This window comes from Oncorhynchus keta, chromosome 3 (genome assembly GCF_023373465.1).
Source record: "Oncorhynchus keta strain PuntledgeMale-10-30-2019 chromosome 3, Oket_V2, whole genome shotgun sequence".
Taxonomy (NCBI): domain Eukaryota; kingdom Metazoa; phylum Chordata; class Actinopteri; order Salmoniformes; family Salmonidae; genus Oncorhynchus; species Oncorhynchus keta.
The window spans coordinates 15,142,700-15,167,335 of record NC_068423.1 but is presented as its reverse complement, the minus strand read 5'-3'; the positions used below and the strand labels follow the sequence as shown (position 1 = coordinate 15,167,335).

General features: G+C 41.2%; 1 protein-coding gene across 3 annotated transcripts in view; it reads right to left on the bottom strand.

Annotated features, from left to right (window-relative positions):
• Window positions 1–24,636, bottom strand: part of LOC118367505 (ras-related protein Rab-26) — a 139,243-nt gene that overhangs the window by 65,168 nt on the left and 49,439 nt on the right. For all 3 annotated transcript variants that reach the window (XM_052490737.1, XM_035751048.2, XM_035751059.2), the window contains 2 exons: window positions 13,332–13,373; window positions 10,375–10,441 (listed from right to left, as the gene is read on the bottom strand). In XM_052490737.1, coding sequence (XP_052346697.1) covers window positions 10,375–10,441; window positions 13,332–13,373 — 109 coding nt within the window. The remainder of the gene's footprint in view (window positions 1–10,374; window positions 10,442–13,331; window positions 13,374–24,636) is intronic.

Here is a 24,636-nt window from a genome sequence, read left to right as displayed (position 1 = left end):
CTCTCTCTCTCTCTCTCTCTCTCTCTCTCAGATATGACATATTTCTCCTGGGGCTGCTGTTGAGAAGGATGCATAGGCCGCCATTAGGGAGGAGAGGAGCAACTAAAGATGGAGACAACGAGCCAGAAAAGGAGAGGAGTGGTTGGACACACTGTATCATGCAGCGACAGTGCCGAGTGCGCTCCAAACTGTGATACTCCAAATCAGCCCACGACATGTATCTCTTAATCTCTATCAATCACTTCAATAGTTTCTTATTCTTGATTTGTATTTCATTCAAAATATCCCACATTCGTCTGAGAAGTAAGACTTTAGAGGACAACTCTAATGGTGGGCAGAACACTGTTCCATCCTTTCCTCCTCTTCTTCTTCTCTCTCTATCAAGGTGTGGTCCACACCTTCCATCAGGCCCCACATCAAGCCCCACTCATAACAGTTTGGCCTGCATTAGAGGCACAAGCACGCGTCTACAAGCCCTCATTCACACTGTGCTCACAGACCAGTGAAGCTGACAACGCTATTCCTCCGGTGCAGTGCAATGTTATGTGTTACATTCCCCAGCCCAGAAAGCACTGACAAACAGAGAGACCATCAAAGAGACGAGCAGCACGTCTCCTATTAGAGTTGCAGTATGGAAGGCTTGTAGGCAGAAGAAAGGAAATAAAGAAAGAGAGAGAGAAAGAAAAAAAGAAATAAAGAGAGAGAGAGATGCTGTATCATTATACGTTATCACACTGTTCTCTATGTTCATTATACTGTATCCCTGTTCTCTACATTCATTATACTGTATCCCTGTTCGCTACATTCATTATACGTTATCACACTGTTCTCTACGTTCATTATACTGTATCCCTGTTCTCTACATTCATTATACTGTATCACACTGTTCTCTACGTTCATTATACTGTATCCCTGTTCTATACATTCATTATACGTTATCACACTGTTCTCTACATTCATTATACTGTATCCCTGTTCTATACATTCATTATACTGTATCCCTGTTCTCTACATTCATTATACTGTATCACACTGTTCATTATACTGTATCACACTGTTCTCTACATTCATTATACTGTATCCCTGTTCTATACATTCATTATACTGTATCCCTGTTCTCTACATTCATTATACTGTATCACACTGTTCTCTACATTCATTATACTGTATCACACTGTTCTCTACATTCATTATACTGTATCACACTGTTCTCTACGTTCATTATACTGTATCACACTGTTCTCTACATTCATTATACTGTATCACACTGTTCTCTACGTTCATTATACTGTATCACACTGTTCTCTACGTTCATTATACTGTATCACACTGTTCTCTACATTCATTATACTGTATCACACTGTTCTCTACGTTCATTATACTGTATCACACTGTTCTCTACGTTCATTATACTGTATCACACTGTTCTCTACATTCATTATACTGTATCACACTGTTCATTATACTGTATCACACTGTTCTCTGCGTTCATTATACTGTATCACACTGTTCATTATACTGTATCACACTGTTCTCTACGTTCATTATACTGTATCACACTGTTCATTATACTGTATCACACTGTTCTCTACGTTCATTATACTGTATCACACTGTTCTCTACATTCATTATACTGTATCACACTGTTCATTATACTGTATCACACTGTTCTCTGCGTTCATTATACTGTATCACACTGTTCATTATACTGTATCACACTGTTCTCTACGTTCATTATACTGTATCACACTGTTCTCTACATTCATTATACTGTATCACACTGTTCTCTACGTTCATTATACTGTATCACACTGTTCTCTACGTTCATTATACTGTATCACACTGTTCTCTACATTCATTACTGTATCACACTGTTCTCTACGTTCATTATACTGTATCACACTGTTCTCTATATTCATTATACTGTATCACACTGTTCTCTACGTTCATTATACTGTATCACTGTTCTCTACGTTCATTATACTGTATCACACTGTTCTCTACATTCATTATACTGTATCACACTGTTCTCTACATTCATTATACTGTATCACTGTTCTCTACGTTCATTATACTGTATCACACTGTTCTCTACGTTCATTATACTGTATCACACTGTTCTCTACATTCATTATACTGTATCACACTGTTCTCTACGTTCATTATACTGTATCACACTGTTCTCTACATTCATTATACTGTATCACACTGTTCTCTACGTTCATTATACTGTATCACACTGTTCTCTACGTTCATTATACTGTTTCACACTGTTCATTATACTGTACCACACTGTTCTCTACGTTCATAACACTGTTCTCTACGTTCATTATACTGTATCACACTGTTCTCTACATTCATTATACTGTATCACACTGTTCTCTACGTTCATTATACTGTATCACACTGTTCTCTACGTTCATTATACTGTATCACACTGTTCTCTACATTCATTATACTGTATCACACTGTTCTCTACGTTCATTATACTGTATCACACTGTTCTCTACGTTCATTATACTGTATCACACTGTTCTCTACATTCATTATACTGTATCACACTGTTCTCTACATTCATTATACTGTATCACACTGTTCTCTACGTTCATTATACTGTATCACTGTTCTCTACGTTCATTATACTGTATCACACTGTTCTCTGTGTTGTTATACTACGTTCATTATACTGTATCACACTGTTCTCTACGTTCATTATACTGTATCACACTGTTCTCTGCGTTCATTATACTGTATCACACTGTTCATTATACTGTATCACACTGTTCTCTACGTTCATTATACTGTATCACACTGTTCATTATACTGTATCACACTGTTCTCTACGTTCATTATACTGTATCACACTGTTCTCTACGTTCATTATACTGTATCACACTGTTCTCTACATTCAGTATACTGTATCACACTGTTCTCTACGTTCATTATACTGTATCACTGTTCTCTACGTTCATTATACTGTATCACACTGTTCTCTATGTTCATTATACTGTATCACACTGTTCTCTACGTTCATTATACTGTATCACACTGTTCTCTGCGTTCATTATACTGTATCACACTGTTCATTATACTGTATCACACTGTTCTCTACGTTCATTATACTGTATCACACTGTTCATTATACTGTATCACACTGTTCTCTACGTTCATTATACTGTGTCACACTGTTCTCTACGTTCATTATACTGTTTCACACTGTTCATTATACTGTATCACACTGTTCTCTACATTCATTATACTGTATCACACTGTTCTCTGCGTTCATTATACTGTATCACACTGTTCGTTATACTGTATCACACTGTTCACTGTACTGTATCACACTGTTCTCTACATTCATTACACTGTGTCACACTGTTCTCTACGTTCATTATACTGTATCACACTGTTCTCTACATTCATTATACTGTGTCACACTGTTCTCTACGTTCATAACACTGTTCTCTACGTTCATTATACTGTATCACACTGTTCTCTACATTCATTATACTGTATCACACTGTTCTCTACGTTCATTATACTGTATCACACTGTTCTCTACGTTCATTATACTGTATCACTGTTCTCTACGTTCATTATACTGTATCACACTGTTCTCTACGTTCATTATACTGTATCACACTGTTCTCTACGTTCATTATACTGTATCACACTGTTCTCTACGTTCATTATACTGTATCACACTGTTCTCTACATTCATTATACTGTATCACACTGTTCTCTACATTCATTATACTGTATCACTGTTCTCTACGTTCATTATACTGTATCACACTGTTCTCTACGTTCATTATACTGTATCACACTGTTCTCTACGTTCATTATACTGTATCACACTGTTCTCTGCGTTCATTATACTGTATCACACTGTTCATTATACTGTATCACACTGTTCTCTACGTTCATTATACTGTATCACACTGTTCATTATACTGTATCACACTGTTCTCTGCGTTCGTTATACTGTATCACACTGTTCACTATACTGTATCACACTGTTCTCTACATTCATTACACTGTGTCACACTGTTCTCTACGTTCATTATACTGTATCACACTGTTCTCTACGTTCATTATACTGTATCACACTGTTCTCTACATTCATTATACTGTATCACACTGTTCTCTACGTTCATTATACTGTATCACACTGTTCTCTACATTCATTATACTGTATCACACTGTTCTCTACATTCATTATACTGTATCACACTGTTCTCTACGTTCATTATACTGTATCACACTGTTCTCTACGTTCATTATACTGTATCACACTGTTCTCTACGTTCATTATACTGTATCACACTGTTCATTATACTGTATCACACTGTTCTCTACGTTCATTATACTGTATCACACTGTTCTCTACGTTCATAACACTGTTCTCTACGTTCATTATACTGTATCACACTGTTCTCTACATTCATTATACTGTATCACACTGTTCTCTACGTTCATTATACTGTATCACACTGTTCTCTACATTCATTATACTGTATCACACTGTTCTCTACGTTCATTATACTGTATCACACTGTTCTCTACATTCATTATACTGTATCACACTGTTCTCTACATTCATTATACTGTATCACTGTTCTCTACATTCATTATACTGTATCACACTGTTCTCTACGTTCATTATACTGTATCACACTGTTCTCTACGTTCATTATACTGTATCACACTGTTCTCTACATTCATTATACTGTATCACACTGTTCTCTACGTTCATTATACTGTATCACACTGTTCTCTACATTCATTATACTGTATCACACTGTTCTCTACATTCATTATACTGTATCACACTGTTCTCTACGTTCATTATACTGTATCACACTGTTCTCTACGTTCATTATACTGTATCACACTGTTCTCTACGTTCATTATACTGTATCCCTGTTCTCTACATTCATTATACTGTATCACACTGTTCTCTACGTTCATTATACTGTATCACACTGTTCTCTACATTCATTATACTGTATCACACTGTTCTCTACATTCATTACACTGTGTCACACTGTTCTCTACGTTCATTATACTGTATCACACTGTTCTCTACGTTCATTATACTGTTTCACACTGTTCTCTACGTTCATTATACTGTATCACACTGTTCTCTACATTCATTATACTGTATCACACTGTTCTCTACGTTCATTATACTGTGTCACACTGTTCTCTACGTTCATTATACTGTTTCACACTGTTCATTATACTGTATCACACTGTTCTCTACGTCCAATATACTGTATCACACTGTTCTCTACGTTCATAACACTGTTCGCTACATTCATTATACTGTATCACGCATACTGGACTGCAAATCTTATCAAGTATCAACTTCATCATTCGCTTAATATCTTTGTGAAGAAGATATTTTAGTGAAGAAGCACCCTGTGGTGGAACTACATTCTGCAGATGGCTGTAAGGGAGTGAGTGACTTTCTCACTAGTCCTGGGAGAGAGAATTCTGTCTGGTTTTGGATGCGACAGGATGAACACAGATGGGTTCAACAGCTTGCAGGCATTGTGGGAGCAGTTGAAAAACGAATTCCTCCATTTGTTTACTTGAGATTTTCATGTTCACTCGTTAGTAGCGTAATTGATGGATTTGGGCCAACGGATGCCCTGGCACTGCCCAAAATGGAAAGGGCGCAAGTCACTATGTACTTAGCACTAATGGTTCTCCCGATGACAACATGATGCCTGTGTGTGTCTATGATGCCTATAAAAAAATCCTTGGAGTTGGTGATATCATTGACCAGTATGGTGTCAAACATATGGCCTGTGGGGTGGTTTGAGTAAAAAAATGTTTTATAATAATAACAAACTCAATATACTTTAAAATGACTAAAACCAAATCAAAACTGTAGAAATTATAATGGCCCTATATCCTTGACTTTCCAGCTCGCTAATAATCTCTGTGCACTGTCAATGGACCTACATTCATACAGTTTATTGACTGTCCAGCTTGCTAATAATCACTAGACAGTCAGGAAGCATCTAAAACTCCAAAAATATTGGATAGAGGACAATTGTTTTTTATAATATTGACTGCAAGGAAATATACCCAATTTTCAGTGCGGCTCTCGGGACCTTGTTGAAGACCGGATGTGGCCCCCGGGCAAAATGAGTGAGACACCCCTGGTCTAGATAGAAAATACCTATGATGAACTCCATATTGGTAAAGGGGTGATTTCCAAATCAACACAATTCATTTAATTTATAAATTTCTATGGTAAAGCCACGTGGTTTCTAGGCCCATCAAAACTTACACAAGGTTTCAAGTACAGGGTGATTTCTGGCACTATTGAACATTTATCTGTCTTACTTTACATCCTCAGGCATGACATTTAGCAAATGATATATTCTCAACACCTCTATGAACAAGTTCAAGCTTCCATTAAAGGCCTAAACCGGAGTAGGAGCCATCTTTATCCAGCGGTTCGCAGGAAGTGACAGCGTCCATGACCAGCAGTCTGAAAGCATCCACTGCTGCAGTTCTGACAGTCATTTTGAATGAGCTTTATTTAAAAAGGTATGTGAGACGAGTGAATGCTCCCTGAAAATCAGTGAACACAGAGCACTGTTCTGACAGATCAGCCCAGCACTGGCTCTCCGCCCAGCTCGAGATACTGGATGTGAGAATGCGAGAAAACACACTGAACACACACACATACTTTCACTGTCACTTCTTCTCGACATCTGCATTAGACTTGACGACAAATACAACACAGTCTAACTGGTGTAAACACAACAATCATGCGTCTTCTCAAGTAGGTAAATGTTTACCTCCTTAGTCCCTGACATTACTAAGGAATGCTCCATTTTCCCCAAACTGAACTGTTGTCCCCTCCAGCAGTAAACACTACTTGTCTGTGTCTCATTACAGTGGTGTACCAGAGAGGAGCCCACCTTACCACCTTCCCATCAGCAAGCCTCACAGCAGGAGGCAGAGGAAAATCTGTCAGCGATCTGCTGCTGGAGAACCAGAGAAAGTCATCTTCACATTAGAGGTAGACCGATTAACCTGTTGAGTGTAGGTGGCAGTATTTTGATGTTTGGATGAAAAAGGTACCCAAATGAAACGGCCTATTTATCAGGCCCAGAATCTAGAATATGCATATAATTAGGATAGAAAACACTCTAAAGTTTCCTAAACTGTCAAATATTGTCTGTGAGTATAACAGACCTGATATTGCAGGAGAAAACCTGAGGAAAATCCAACCCGGAAGTGCTGTTTTTCCTGAAAGCCCTCTGTTCCATTGCCTGCCTTCGCTCCATTTAAAGGGATATCAACTAGATTCCTTTTGCTATGGCTTCCCCATGGTGTGAACAGTCTTTAGACATAGCTTCAGGCTTTTATTTTGAAGAATTAGCGAGAAAGATCACATTGCGTCTGTCACGTTCTGACCTTTATTTCCTTTGTTTTGTCGTTATTTAGTATGGTCAGGGCATGAGTTGGGGTGGGCAGTCTATGTTTGTTTTTCTATGATTTTGGGATTTCTATGTTTCGGCCTAGTATGATTCTCAATTAGAGGCAGGTGTCATTAGTCATTAGCTGATTGAGAATCATACTTAGGTAGCCTGGGTTTCACTGTTTGTTTGTGGGTGATTGTCTATGTTATAGTTGCTTGTGTCAGCACAGTTCTCATTATAGCTTCACGGTCGTTATTCGTTTATTGTTTTGTATAGTTTGTATTCAGTGTTCAGTGCTTTCTTTAATTATTAAAATCATCATGAACACATACCACGCTGCATTTTGGTCCGCTCCTTACGACGATCGTGAGAGTGGTCATTGTATGGCTGGGTGCTAGCAGCGTTTTGCATGCGCAACAGCTTGGAGCAGACATTTTCTTTCTCTCTCCTATTGAAGAAGCTACAGTCCCAGTTCAAATATTATCGATTATATATGTAAAAACTGAGGATTGATTATAAAAAACGTTTGACATGTTTCTACGAACTTTACGGATACTAGTCTGTGGATTTCTGAACATAACGTGCCAACCAAATGGAGGTATTTTGGATATAAAAATTATCTTTATGGAACAAAGGGAACATTTATTGTGTAACTGGAAGTCTCGTGAGTGCAAACATCCAAAGATCATCAAAGGTAAGCGATTCATTTTATTGCTTTTCTGACTCAACTGAGAGAGATGTCCTTACATAAACACTTGGTATGCTTTTGCCGAAAAGCTTTTTTAAATCTGACATGCCAGGTGGATTAACAACAAGCTAAGCTGTGTTTTGCTATATTGCACTTGTGATTTCATGAAAATTAAATCTTTTTAGTCATTTAATTTGAATTTGGCGGTCTGCAATTCAGCGGACGTTGACGAAAATGATCCCGGTAATGGGATGGGTGCATCAAGAAGTTAATCGAAATGGCCGATTAATTAGGGCCGATTTCAAGTTTTCATGACAATCGGAAATCTGTATTTTTGGGCAGATTTTGAAATGTTTTAAATATTTTTTACACCTTTATTTCATCTTTATTTAACTAGGCAATTCAGTTAAGAACACATTCTTATTTCCAATGACGACCTAGGAACGATGGGTTAACTGCCTCGTTCAGGGGCAGAAAGATTTTTCACCTTCTCAGCTTGGGGGATTCAATCTTACAACCTTACAGTTAACTAGTCCAACGCTCTAACCACCTGCCTCTCATGGCACTCCACGAGGAGACTGCCTGTTACGTGAATGCAGTAAGCCAAGGTAAGTTGCTAGCTAGCATTAAACTTATCTTATAAAAAACAATCAATCAATCATAATCACGAGTTAAACTAGTAATATCATCAACCATGTTTAGTTATCTATCGTGTCCTGCTTTGTATATAATCGCTGCGGTGCGTATCGTTGCTCCAATGTGTACCTAACCATGAACATCAATGCCTTTCTTAAAATCAATACACAGAAGTAGATATTTTTAAACCTGCATATTTAGCTAAAAGAAATCCAGGTTAGCAGGCAATATTAACCAGGTGTAATTGTGTCACTTCTCTTGCGTTCATTGCACGCAGAGTCAGTGTATATGCAACAGTTTGGGCTGCCTAATTTGCCAGAATTTTACGTAATTATGACATAACATTGAAGGTTGTGCAATGTAACAGGAATATTTAGACTAATGGATGGCAACCCTTAGATAAAATACGGAACGGTTCCGTATTTCACTGAAAAAAATAAACGTCTTGTTTTTGAGATGATAGTTTCCGGATTTGACCATATTAATGACCTACGGCTTGTATTTCTGTGTGTTATTATGTTATAACTAAGTCTATGATTTGATAGAGCAGTCTGAGCGGTGGTAGGCACCAGCAGGCTCGTAAGCATTCATTCAAACAGCACTTTTGTGTGTTTTGCCAGCAGCTTTTCATTGTGCATCAAGCATTGAGCTGTTTGACTTCAAGCCTATCAACTCCCGAGATTAGGCTGGTGTAACCGATGTGAAATGGCTAGCTAGTTAGCGGGGTGCGCGCTAATAGCGTTTCAAAAGTCACTCGCTCTGACACTCGGAGTGGTTGTTCCCCTTGCTCTGCATGGGTAATGCTGCTTCGAGGGTGGCTGTTGTCGTTGTGTTCCTGCTTCGAGCCCAGGGAGGAGTGGGGAGAGGGACGGAAGCTATACTGTTACACTGACAATACTAAAGTGCCTATAAGAACATCCAATTGTCAATAGTTCGAGCCCAGGGAGGAGTGAGGAGAGGGACGGAAGCTATACTGTTACACTGACAATACTAAAGTGCCTATAAGAACATCCAATAGTCAAAGGTTAATGAAATACAAATGGTATAGAGAGAAATAGTCCTATGATTCCTACAACCTAAAACTTTTTACCTGGGAATATTGAAGACTCATGTTAAAAGGAACCACCGGCTTTCATATGTTCTCATGTTCTGAGCAAGGAACTTAAACGTTAGCTTTCTTACATGGCATATATTGCACTTTTACTTTCTTCTCCAACACTTTGTTTTTGCATTATTTAAACCAAATTGAACGTTTCATTATTTATTTGAGGCTAAATTGATTTTATTGATGTATTATATTAAGTTAAAATAAGTGTTCATTCAGTATTGTTGTAATTGTTTTTACAAATAACAAAACAAAACAAAAAACTTGGCCGATTAATTGGTATCTGCTATTTTGGGCCTCCAATAATCGGTGTTGGCGTTGAAAAATCATAATTGGTCAACCTCTACTTCACATACACACACACACACACACACATACATAAATATGAATCACACACACCGAGCTTGATGAACAATCACCAGGCAATGTGTACCAATGGAGGAGATAAAATGCAGCCAGGGTACTGTATGGTGCTCCTAAACACACACACAACTTACCATGAGCGTCACGGTAGTAGGCGTGTGTGACGCTGCGGAATCTTTCTTGCCCAGCAGTGTCCCAGATCTGAGTAGGAAGACATATGACATCATCATCATCCCTCTCCCACTCTATAATGACTGTTCTCACTCATCAATGGGCCTACAGCCGCTACCAGCAGCTCAATGAATGAACTGTTAGGAATAGAGGATCTGAGATATGAATCATGTACATTAAATGCATTTTTCTCTCTGGGAAAAAGCCCATTTATAGTAACAATGACTATAATCCACTTTAAATTCACAACGGCAACACCAAGCACTGCTCCTGTGTACAGTCCTGAAGGGTTGGCTGAGGACACACCTGATTGGCAATGAGCACTTGTTCTCTCTCAAATACACCTTTACAGTTGTTGGTTAGCTAGCTAGCAAATTGTAGCCATATTAGCATTGATGTGAAATCAGTCAAAAAACTTCAACACAAGACATGGTATGAAGAACAAGATGAAATGAGTCACTTGCGATTGATTCCCCATGTGGCAGTTTCTTGCTATTGATGGTAGCTATCTGTCCATTCAGAATCACAACAACTCAGACTTCTGCTCCATTGAAGCGTGCACATAATTTCCGTGACGTCAACTAACCCATCTTTATGTATTTGTATCCGTTTGATATTTTAAGTAGAAATTGTGCACAAATATTGCATTTTAAAAGTTATATTAAATGAAGTGACCTTTAATATAGACCACATTGAAAATTCAATAAATCAGATTTTTTATTTAAATAAAGACTTGCTAAAGTGCCAAAATTCCACATTTTGACATGTCCCTCTATGCATCATTATCTGTACTTTACTATTTACTCCACACTGCCCTTTCCCACCTGGACAAAAGGAACAACTACGTGAGAATGCTGTTCATTGACCACAGCTCAGCGTTAAACACCATAGTGCCCTCAAAGCTCATCACAAAGCCAAGGAACCTGGGACTAAACACCTCCCTATGTGACTGGATCCTGAACTTCCTGATGGGTAAGGGTAGGCAACAACACATCTGCCACGCTGATCCTCAACACGGGGGCCCCTCGGGGGTGCGTGCTTATCCCCCTCCTGTACATCCTGTTCACACACGACTGCGTGGCCAAGCATAACTCCAACACCATCATTAAGTTTGCCGATGACATAACGGCCTGATCACAGCCTATAGGGAGGAGGTACTTTACTTTATTTAGTTAATATTTTCTTAACTACTATTTTTCTTAAAACTGCATTGTTGTTTAAGGGCTTGTAAGTAAGCATTTCACGGTAAGGACTACACCTTTCGTGACAAATACAATTTCATTTGATTTGATCAGTGTTACCCTCTGCCCTTCCAATGGCACGCTATTTCTCTCTCACACTATCTCTCTATCCATCTGGGCCTGGTTTCCCAAAAGCATCTTCAGGTTACGTTCATCATTAGAACCTTTGCAGGCGCATCCGTTAGATCACCGAGGCTGTTTCTTAAAACCCTCGTTACTAAAGTTGCTCTTGAAAAGGCTTGTTTTTTTGTTTTACTTGCCTCACACTTTAATCCCCCCTCCCCCCAACTATCACTGACTTTACTGATAGCGACTTTATTGAGGAAAAATGTACTTACCATGATAGAGATATATGGTAGTCTCACCTAGCTATCTTAAGGTGAATGCACTAACTGTAAGTTGCTCTGGATAAAAGCATCTGCTAACTGACTAAAATGTCAAATGTAATGAGAGACTGAGTGAGGGTATGAATACTAAATGTAGAGAGAAGGGAAGGCAAGGCAGATGACACACAGACACACAGGCGTGGACACAGACACACACTTAGACATGCAAACATGTAAGTATATACACCCACACACACACACACACACACACACACACACACACACACACACACACACACACACACACACACACACACACACACACACACACACACACACACACACACACACACACACACACACACACACACACACACACAAATGAACAGGCACACAGACACACATACACCCAGACATTGCATTGCAGTCATGTCCAGACTATCATGATTACCTTTTCTACTTTCAAAATACCAATCACCTTCAGCGTCTTTTATGCGAAATCAGACACCAGGAGTCATTCAAGTGTGATTGGTGTCTTTGCACTAAGCAATGGACACATACATCTTCTATCTTCTATACCAGCATTACAGATGTAGGACTTTCCTGCAATGCAGGACATTTAAAACATGTAGTGTATTTGAGGTTTAAAAAGGCTTCTGAAGTTTGTCATTTCCACTTTGACAATTCAGACTAAACTTTCCCTTACGAAAAATGGATCAACCCCGAACAAACGTTTATTAATTATAATCCACATAAGAAATTACGTTTCCTGTTGCTGCAGGAGATCTTTTTCTGCTGTGGCAAACTGACGTATATTAAAATCCTACATCTGCATGATTACACAGCACTGATAAGAGTGTGTGTCTGACAAACAGAACAGAATAATCCTAATGGACAGTGTAATATCTACAGAGAGTCTTCAGGCAACGTCCCAAATAGCACTCAATTTCCTTTATAGTACACTACTTTTGACCAGAACCCTATCGGTCTTGGTCAAAAGTAGTGCACTAAATAGGGAATAGGATGCGATTTGGGACAATGTCTTCAGTCTGGAACCCAGCGGGGCTAATCGACTGTTAGAGATAAACGATGGACTTCATTAAAGCCTCATTTAAAGTTGACGTCATCCTACCTCTGTCTATCTGGAGATGGAGACGTATGCAGAGTATTTACATAGAGGACAATGCTGGAACAGCAGAATATTGGCACCTGCTCACTCTGACAGAGATTTGGCACACACCCACACACACCCACACACACAGAGAGAGACAGACGCACAAACACACAATATTCAAGAACGAACATGAAATGAAAATGCGTAAAGGTAAAAAAAAAAGAAGCTCTTTGTCTTACCTGCAGTTTGACCTTCAGCGCATCAATGTTCAACACTTTATTCTGAAAGATAAAAGGACAGAAAAAAATCATATGTTTTCAAACAGAAAAACATTGAACAGAACAGAATATGTCCTTTGGTTCAGATGGAGCTCTTGGCAAAACAAGGACAACATTTGGATTACTGTTCAAAGGAAGTGATGCTTATATAACAGTATGAAGATCTTTGCTTGGAGACAACATGTTATGAAGTGAAAGATTCTTGGAAGTATTTCCTTTTATTTACATGCTCAGGGTGTGTACGTGCCCCCCTCACCCCACCTGGTTGACTTTGATCACTGCTATCACCAGTATAACTGTACTGGCTCAGACCGTACGGCTCACAGTCACACTGCTGCCTGGCTGTTACACAGTGTTTCATCACCTCAGCCATGGCTAAGCAGTTTTGGCCAACACTGCTATGACAAACACACGTCGGCATGTGAGCACACACACACACAAGCATGCAGGCACGGGTACACACAAGCACGCAGGCTTGGGTACACACATATTATGCTGTTGTGCATTCACACACACACTCTCACACACAGAGTGAGTTACAGGGCATTGGGGGGGTCACAGTCAAGGCTACCACATTGTGTCTTGATCATTTGGTTGGGCCTGTATGGGGCAGGTTACAGTGTCCTGTAGCAGACAGACAGTCACACCTCAATGACCAGGTGTTAATGTTACTGCTCTGCTGTTAAACTGTCTCTATGGGGATATGACTGTTTTACAGTTACCGGGAGACTGTATGGAGCAGCTGTTCCACAGCACGATGATAGGACTGGCCACCCCACATAGCCTGGCACCAAGATAGCATTGCATGAGCTGTATTCCGCCATAAGCAAACAAGAAAATGCTCAACCAGAGGCGGTGCTCCTAGTAGCCGGGGACTTTAATGCACGGAAACTAAAAACAGTTTAACTTAATTTCTATCAACATGTTAAAAGTGCAACCATAGGAAAAAGATCTCTGGACAACTTATACTCCACACACAGAGATGCATACAAAGCTCTCCCTCGCCCTCCATTTAGCAAATCTGACGATAATTATATCCTCCTGATTACAAGCAAAAATTAAAACAGAAAGCACCAATGACAAATTTTTTAAAAAGTGGTCAGATGACGCAGATGCTAAGCAACAGGACTGTTTTGCTAGCACAGACTGGAATATGTTCCGGGATTCTTCCTATGGCATTGAGGAGTACACCACATCAGTCATTGACTTCATCAATAAGTGCATCGATGACGTCATACCCACAGTGACCGTACGTACAAACCCCAATCAGAAACCATGGATTACAGGTAGCATCCACACTGAGCTAATGGCTAGAGCTGCAGTATTCAAGTACCGGGACTCTAGCCCAGAAGCTTATAACAAATCCCACTATGCTCTCCGGCGACCCATCAAACAGGCAAAGCGTCAATACAGGACTAAGATCAAGTCGTACTACACCGGCTCTGATGCTCGTCAGATGTGGCAGGGCCTGCAAACCATTACAGACTACAAAGGGAAGCACAGCCAAGAGCCGCCCAGTGACACGAGCCTACCAGACGAGCTAAACTACTTCTATGCTCGCTTCGAGGCAAATAACACTGAAACAAGCATGAGAGCACCAGCTGTACCGGAAGACTGTGTGATCATGCTCTCCACATCTGATGTGAGTAAGACAAGACAGCCTATAGGGAGGAGGTAAGAGACCTGGCCATGTGGTGCCAGGACAACAACCTCTCCCTCAAAGTGATCAAGACAAAGGAGATGATTGTGGACTACAGGAAAAAGGGGACAGAGCACACCCCCATTCTCATCAACGGGGCTGCAGTGGAGCAGGTTGAGAGCTTCAAGTTCCTTGGTGTCCACATTACCAACAAACTAACATGGTCCAAGCACACCATGACAGTCGTGAAGCGGGCATGACAAAACCTATTCCCCCTCAGGAGACTGAAAAAATTTGCCATGGGTCCTCAGATCCTCAAAAGGTTCTACAGCTGCACCATCGGCCTCCGACCGCAAGGCACTACAGAGAGTAGTGCAAATGGACCAGTACATCACTGGTGCCAAACTTCCTGCCGTATAGGACCTCCGTACAAGGTGGTGTCAGAGGAAGGCCCTGAAATTGTCAAAGACTCCAGCCACCCTAGTCATAAACTGTTCTCTCTGCTACCTCACGGCAAGCAGTACCGGAGTGCCAAGTCTTGGTCCAAGAGGCTTCTAAACAGCTTCTACCCCCAAGACATAAGACTCCTGAACATCTAGTCAAATGGCTACCCAGACTATTCACATTGCCCCCCCCCTCCCCTCTCCACACCACTGCCACTCTCTGTTGTCACCTATGCATAGTCACTTTAATTAAATTTACCTACGACTTGAGGTTTTTGAGGACGGATAATGGCGGACGGAAGATAGGGTGGTGCGGTGCCGCTTCTCATACGAATGCTGTTATTTTAAACATCAGGTGTACGCCGACCCCAGCTAAGTAACTCATGCAAAGTGTTAAAGCGCAATTATTTGTTTTATCTCCAGTACTTTGCCATGATTGTCAGTTATGTAGCTGCTCTACTGATAATCTCAGTTCGTTCTTGCTGGGATGACACAATAAATCTACTGCCGGAGAATACCAACACCAAACACATTGGTTCACCGTTCCACGGGAGTGGACAGTACACAGCATACCATAATGTTCTGAATAATGACCAAGTCTACCTCGCTCCCTATTCCATTGAACCACTTAGGCGTAACAAACACAAGTCCAACATTTATCGGAAACTGTTAAACTACCTGTTCACTACCCTCCTGTTCTCCGGGGATGTGCAACTCAATCCTGGGCCTAACATCACCGAGCCAGCGATACTCACCCGAGTGGAAAGCAGTGAATGGCCTCACCCACTGATCGTCGCCGCTGTGGAAGTGGGTGAGTGCTATGGTCCCATGGTTTCTCTCGACTCACCCGGCTCCAGGATGGATTTGGACTCTTCAAACATACCCAAGTTTCTATATGGGATCCCTGACTCTGCTTCTGGTACGCAAGCTGTTTTAATTAGTTCCCTCCATCCAGTGCAGGCAGGAGGGATTGTTAATTGCGCTACCGAACTACCCCTAATCAAAACTAAACCAAACAACCTAATCCCAGCCGTCAGAAAACACCGAAAATGTAACTTATTTCAATGTGTCAATCACTCTCGAGTCATCTGGGACCAACAAGCTAAGCCCAAGGGACTACTAGGTGGGCACATGAACATTCTTAGTGTCATTCCAAAAAGTGATAAAATTCAACATCTACTCACAGACTCCAACCTTGACTTCCTCTGCCTCTCAGAGACATGGCTCCATAAAAACACTCCATATGCTGCTTTGATTGTGCCTGGCTACAATGTTTTCAGGAGAGACAGGATTGATGGAAGAGGAGGGGGTGTGATGATTTACATTAAAGAACATATCCGATGTAAACAAATTGAGTGGTCATGTGATAATGAACGAGAATGTATTGGCCTGAACGTTACACTGTCTCCCCAAATGTCTTTTACCCTTATTGGAATGTACAGGCCACCTTCCACCAAAAGTGTGTTTTTTGATCAGTTTAATAACATGCTTAGGGAATGTGATTTTGGGAAAGAGGTAATCTTAATGGGAGATTTTAATATTAATTATGAAGACAAGTCTTGTAGGAAAACCCTCAAACGGATCACTAATACCTTTGACCTTACACAGCTAGTTAAGGGGCCAACCAGGGTAACTTGTTGCTCTAAAACACAGATTAATTTGGTGTTCAGTAATAAACCAGAGAGAGTAACTAAATCATTCAATATGGTTACTGGGCTATCTGATCATAATCTGACACTTAAAGCCAGAAAGCTGTCTAAGAGCAGGTTTAACCTCTCTACTGTTAGAAAGCCGGATCAACTAAGAATACCTAAGAGTGAATTAAACTATTTAGAAAACGCAATTAAGGGAATTAACTGGAATGATCTCTTGTCCTATACAGACGTGGAAGCTGATGGACAGGTTTTTCTATCCACAATCCAGACTACAGTAAATGGTTTCCTAAAGAAAATCAAATCCAAACCTGGCCAAAAGAGCCCTCTTCCTTGGCTAAATGGAGAAATCTGGAAATTGATGAAAGAACGAGATTATGCTCTAGAAATAGCCCTAACATCCAAATTAGAGCATGACAGAAGTAGGTTTACCATGTTGAGAAATAAGGTGATGAAAGAAATCAGACAGGCCAAGGCAAACTTTTTTTATTAACATAATTGGTGAAGCAAAGGGAAATTCTAAATTGATCTGGGAGAATCTAAAAACGTTAACAGGGAAAGACCATAGTAACACTGCAAAAAGACTAGAAATCATGGTGAATAACAATCTAACACAGGATGCAGTCGAAATAGCAATAGCCTTCAATTCCTACTTTTTTGACTCTGTCAGGATACTGACACAGAACCCCTCCACTGGTTTCTTGGGCTCAGTGCTAGTGAATGATGCTCAAACTGTCTTCATCATAAGGGAGGTTTCTGAGTCAAAGGTGAACAAGGTGATTAGCTCACTAAAGAACTCTAAAGCCAAATATGTGTTTGGGCTGGACTCGACCTTTCTTAATTAAAAACTACAAAGAGTCACTCATTGGCCCCATTACTAAGGTCACCAACACATCTATGGTCTGGGGGTGTTTCCAAGGGTATGGAATTTGTTCATAATAACGGCCATCTTTAAATCGGGCGACCCTGCTGACGTGAGTAACTACAGGCCCATTAGTATAATGGGAACCTATCTCTCTGATTTGGTCCTGCCGTACATACCTACACGTACGCTACGGTCACAAGACGCAGGCCTCCTAATTGTCCCTAGAATTTCTAAGCAAACAGCTGGAGGCAGGGCTTTCTCCTATAGAGCTCCATTTTTATGGAATGGTCTGCCTACCCATGTGAGAGACGCAGACTCGGTCTCAACCTTCAAATCAAATCAAATCCAAATCAAATCAAATTTTATTTGTCACATACACATGGTTAGCAGATGTTAATGCAAGTGTAGCGAAATGCTTGTGCTTCTAGTTCCGACAATGCAGTAATAACCAACAAGTAATCTAACTAACAATTCCAAAACTACTGTCTTATACACAGTGTAAGGGGATAAAGAATATGTACATAAGGATATATGAATGAGTGATGGAGAGGCGAAACGGATCAGAGGACCAATACGCGGCGTGGTAATTGTCCATGGTTCTTTTTAATGCGTTAAGGTACACATGAACAACTGACTACAAAAAACAAGAAATGTGAAAACTCAAAACAGTCCTATCTGGTGCAAAGACAGAGACAGGAACAATCACCCACAAACACACAGTGAAACCCAGGCTACCTAAGTATGATTCTCAATCAGAGACAACTAATGACACCTGCCTCTGATTGAGAACCATACTAGGCCGAAACATAGAAATACCCAAATCATAGAAAAACAAACATAGACTGCCCACCCAACTCACGCCCTGACCATACTAACTAAATACAAAACACAGGAAATAAAGGTCAGAACGTGACAGATGGTACAGAGCAGCATAGGCAAGATACAGTAGATGGTATCGAGTACAGTATATACATATGAGATGAGTATGTAACAAAGTGGCATCGTTAAAGTGGCTAGTGACACATGTATTACATAAGGATGCAGTCGATGATATAGAGTACAGTATATACGTATGCATATGAGATGAATAATGTAGGGTAAGTAACATTATATAAGATAGCATTGTTTAAAGTGGCTAGTGATATATTTACATCATTTCCCATCAATTCCCATTATTAAAGTGGCTGGAGTTGAGTCAGTGTCAGTGTCAGTGTGTTGGCAGCAGCCACTCAATGTTAGTGGTGGCTGTTTAACAGTCTGATGGCCTTGAGATAGAAGCTGTTTTTCAGTCTCTCTGTCCCAGCTTTGATGCACCTGTACTGACCTCGCCTTCTGGATGATAGCGGGGTGAACAGGCAGTGGCTCGGGTGGTTGATGTCCTCGATGATCTTTATGGCCTTCCTGTAACATCGGGTGGTGTAGGTGTCCTGGAGGGCAGGTAGTTGCCCCCGGTGATGCGTTGTGCTGACCTCACTACCCTCTGGAGAGCCTTACGGTTGAGGGCGGAGCAGTTGCCGTACCAGGCGGTGATACAGCCCGCCAGGATGCTCTCGATTGTGCATCTGTAGAAGTTTGTGAGTGCTTTTGGTGACAAGTCAAATTTCTTCAGCCTCCTGAGGTTGAAGAGGTGCTGCTGCGCCTTCTTCACGATGCTGTCTGTGTGAGTGGACCAATTCAGTTTGTCTGTGATGTGTATGCCGAGGAACTTAAAACTTGCATCTGACCCATCTCTTCAGCGGGTCAGATGATTGAGTGTAGTCTGGCCCAGGAGTGTGAAGGTGAACGGAAAGGCTCTGGAGCAATGAACCGCCCTTGCTGTCTCTGCCTGGCCGGTTCCCCTCTTGCCACTGGGATTCTCTGCCTCTAACCCTATTACAGGGGCTGAGTCACTGGCTTACTGGTGCTCTTTCATGCCGTCCCTAGGAGGGGTGAGTCCTTGTGTGGGTTGAGTCACTGATGTGATCTTCCTGTCTGGGTTGGCGCCTCCCCTTGGGTTGTGCCGTGGCGGAGATCTTTGTGGGCTATACTCAGCCTTTTCTCAGGATGGTAAGTTGGTGGTTGAAGATATCCCTCTAGTGGTGTGGGGGCTGTGCTTTGGCAAAGTGGGTGGGGTTATATCCTTCCTGTTTGGCCCTGTCCGGGGGTATCATCGGATGGGGCCACAGTGTCTCCTGAACCCTCCTGTCTCAGCCTCCAGTATTTATGCTGCAGTAGTTTATGTGTCGGGGGGCTAGGGTCAGTTTGATATATCTGGAGTACTTCTCCTGTCTTATCCGGTGTCCTGTGTGAATTTAAGTATGCTCTCTCTAATTCTCTCTTTCTCTCTTTCTTTCTCTCTCTCGGAGGACCTGAGACGTAGGACCATGCCTCAGGACTACCTGGCATGATGACTCCTTGCTGTCCCCAGTCCACCTGACTGTGCCACTGCTCCAGTTTCAACTGTTCTGCCTGCAGCTATGGAATCCTGACCTGTTCACCGGACGTGCTACCTGTCCCAGACCTATAATTTGACCATGCTGGTCATTTATGAACATTTGAACATCTTGGCCATGTTCTGTTATAATATCCACCCGGCACAGCCAGAAGAGGACTGGCCACTCCTCATAGCCTGGTTCCTCTCTAGGTTTTGGCCTTTCTAGGGAGTTTTTCCTAGCCAACGTGCTTCAACACCTGCATTGCTTGCTGTTTGGGGTTTTAGGCTGAGTTTCTGTACAGCACTTTGAGATATCAGCTAATGTACGAAGGACTATATAAATACATTTGATTTGATTAGTATAACACCTGTGGTGTCAAAGATTGTTGAAAAGTGTGTAGCAGAACAACTGATTGCCCACCTTGAAGGCAGAATTCAGTGTGTCAGAGTGAGCAATGAGCTGTCGCCCATCTTAGCTATGATGTGGGTGTGCCCCAAGGGTCACTGGGGCCCCTCCTGTTCAGCCTGTACATTAATGATCTGCCTTCTGTCTGTACTGGGTCTGAAGTTCAAATGTATGCAGATGATACAGTGATATATGTGCATGCAAAGAGCAAACAACAAGCTGCACAAGAACTCACTACTGTCATGGTCCAGGTTACATAGTGACTCACTACTGTCATGGTCCAGGTTACAAAGTGGCTCAATGACTTGTCAATGACGTGTTTGTATCTCAATGTGAAAAAAACGGTTTGCATGTTCTTCACAAAGAGGGCAACAGATGCTACTGAGCCAGATGTCTATGTGTCAGGGGAGAAGCTCCAGGTGGTATCTGATTTTAAGTATCTTGGCATCATACTCGATTCCAACCTCTCTTTTAAAAAGCATGTGAAAAAGGTCATTAAAATAACCAAATTCAACCTAGCTAATTTCTGATTTATACGAAATTGTTTGACTACAGAGGTAGCAAAACTGTACTTCAAATCTATGATACTCCCCCATTTAACATACTGCTTGACAAGTTGGGCCCAAGCTTGCTGTACAACATTAAAACTTATTCAGTCTGTCTACAAACAGGCTCTCAAAGTGCTTGATAGGGAGCCCAACAGCCATCATCACTGTTACATCCTCAGAAAGCATGAGCTCCTGAGTTGGGAAGATCTTGTGCAATACACCGACGCATGTCTTGTATTCAAGATCCTAAATGGCCTGGCTCAACCTCCACTCAGTATTTTTGTTAAACAGAAAACCCAAACATATGGCAGCAGATCCACAAGGTCTGCCATGAGAGGTGACTGTATAGTTCCCTTAAGGAAAAGCACCTTTAGTAAATCCGCTTCCTCTGTGAGAGCTTCCCATGTCTGGAATACACTGCCATCAGACACACATAACTGCACCACATATCACACTTTCACAAAATCTATGAAGACATGGCTAAAGGTCAATCAGATTTGTGAACATGGTCCCTAGCTGTGTGTTGCCGCTTTCCATGTTGTCTGTTGTCTGTAGCTTGTGAGGTGTGGAAACACTGTTGCTTTTATGAATTTTGTCTTGCTGCTTTTTATTCTATGTTGCTCTGTCTGTATGCTACGTCTTGCTTGTCCTATGTTGCTCTGTCTGTATGCTATGTCTTGCTTGTCCTATGTTGCTCTGTCTGTATGCTATGTCTTGCTTGTCCTATGTTGCTCTGTCTGTATGCTATGTCTTGCTTGTCCTATGTTGCTCTGTCTGTATGCTATGTCTTGCTTGTCCTATGTTGCTCTGTCTGTATGCTACGTCTTGCTTGTCCTATGTTGCTCTGTCTGTATGCTATGTCTTGCTTGTTCTATGTTGCTCTGTCTGTATGCTATGTCTTGCTTGTTCTATGTTGCTCTGTCTGTATGCTACGTCTTGCTTGTCCTATGTTGCTCTGTCTGTATGCTACGTCTTGCTTGTCCTATGTTGCTCTGTCTGTATGCTACGTCTTGCTTGTCCTATGTTGCTCTGTCTGTATGCTACGTCTTGCTTGTCCTATGTTGCTCTGTCTGTATGCTACGTCTTGCTTGTCCTATGTTGCTCTGTCTGTATGCTACGTCTTGCTTGTCCTATGTTGCTCTGTCTGTATGCTACGTCTTGCTTGTCCTATGTTGCTCTGTCTGTATGCTACGTCTTGCTTGTCCTATGTTGTTCTGTCTGTATGCTACTTCTTGCTTGTCCTATGTTGCTCTGTCTGTATGCTATGTCTTGCTTGTCCTATGTTGCTCTGTCTGTATGCTATGTCTTGCTTGTCCTATGTTGCTCTGTCTGTATGCTATGTCTTGCTTGTCCTATGTTGCTCTGTCTGTATGCTACGTCTTGCTTGTCCTATGTTGCTCTGTCTGTATGCTACATCTTGCTTGTCCTATGTTGCTCTGTCTGTATGCTACGTCTTGCTTGTCCTATGTTGCTCTGTCTGTATGCTACTTCTTGCTTGTCCTATGTTGCTCTGCATGTGCTCACTGCTCAATTATTATGTATATTGTAATTGTTTTTAATAACCTGCCCAGGGACTGAGGTTGAAAATTAGCTGGCGGCTAAAACCGGCACTTTTACTGAAACGTTGATTAATGTGCAGTGTCCCTGTAAAAATAAATAAACTTGTACATACTACCTCAAATAACCGGTACCCCCTGTATATATTGTTATTTTTTACTGCTCCTTTTTAATTACTTGTTAGTTTTATCTCTTATTCTTATATGTATTTTTTGAAACTGCACTGTCGGTTAGGGGCTCGTAAGTAAGCATTTCACTGTAAGGTGAAACTACACTACACCTGTTGTATTCAGCGCGTGTGACTAATAGAAATGTATTTGATTTGATCCTGAAGATGAAACGTTTCTGTCAGTTGGATGCCTATGCATTCCTCGGGTATGTATGAGAGTACCTGTTGTGTTTATAGACAGCCTGTGAATTGATCATTACCTATTCAAGTCAATGGGTCTGTGATGTATGGACGCTCGGCCATATTAAGTGTACACATGAGGGTGAAGTTAAACTGCCGTGGTCTTAGGTGCTTTTCCAATTCTAGAGTTTCCATGGAAGCAACCCCCATGCTGTGAGGTGAACCTAAAACTAATGTTCTGACACTAATTATATCTACAACACTGTAAAACTCTATAATAATACGGTGCAGTCATTTACATAAATCACCTAGATTGCATTCAAGCAGGCATTAGCCAGACATAATTAAATAACGAACACTTTAATTACCACTAGCCAAACAGGGCTGATTATATTAACACTTAATGTTTCTGAGCTGGGAAGAGAACAAGAAACAGAGTGAGGAGAGACTTAAATCTATACCTGTCCCATGTCATAAAAATGTAGTGCAAGGAGTTTAATCAGGGCAGCAGGTAGCCTAGCGTTTAGAGGGTTGGGCCAGTAACCGAAAAGACAAGGTGAAAAATCTGTTGAAGTCGACTTAACCCTAATTTGATACAGGGGCGCCGTACTACTATGGCGGACCATGTAAAACAACACATTTTACTGCACCTATCTGGTGTATGTGACAATACAGCTTTTTTATGTGGCGAGAAGAAATTCCTGGCCCTAGTACTTTCTGCAGGTGTTTGGTTTTCTTACTAATTCTCCTCAGCTTGTGTAACCCAGACATACATGAGGGTAGCTGCCATGTTGGCTTAGTGCTGTGCCAACAAGTCTGGAGGAAATGGACCTGTGTTTGAGATAACACACACACGTGCACACACACACACGCACGCACGCACGCACACACACACACACACACACAAACAGAACACAGGCACATGCACACACATTCACACTCCTTCCTCTAAAGCATGAAACACACAGAGTCTCACTGCCGATAGACTGCTGAGAGGTACTTATCACAGTGGTAGGCCGTTCCTTCTCTTGCTAGAACAAAAGCAGTACCTGCGGCTAGCGATGAACCTACTGATTCTACTTGTAGATTCGCAATGCTCGTCAGTCACCAACAACTTGACCATGAGCCAATCAGAGAGTGCAAAATTTTTATCTGTACAGCCAGGCACACTTCATATACAATGAAGCTATGGGATGGTAGCTAGCTAAGTGCACAGACGTAATGCACACATCACTTAATACTTCCTCAAAGCTATCTAACTACTGTAGCTAGTAATGACATTATAATTAAATCACACTGGATTAGTTCGTTTCCATGAAACAGCTGTCTACGTTAGCTGCCGAGTTCGTGCAGTGTCCTTAGCTAGCTAGCTAATTGTTGTGCTAGCTAGTGAA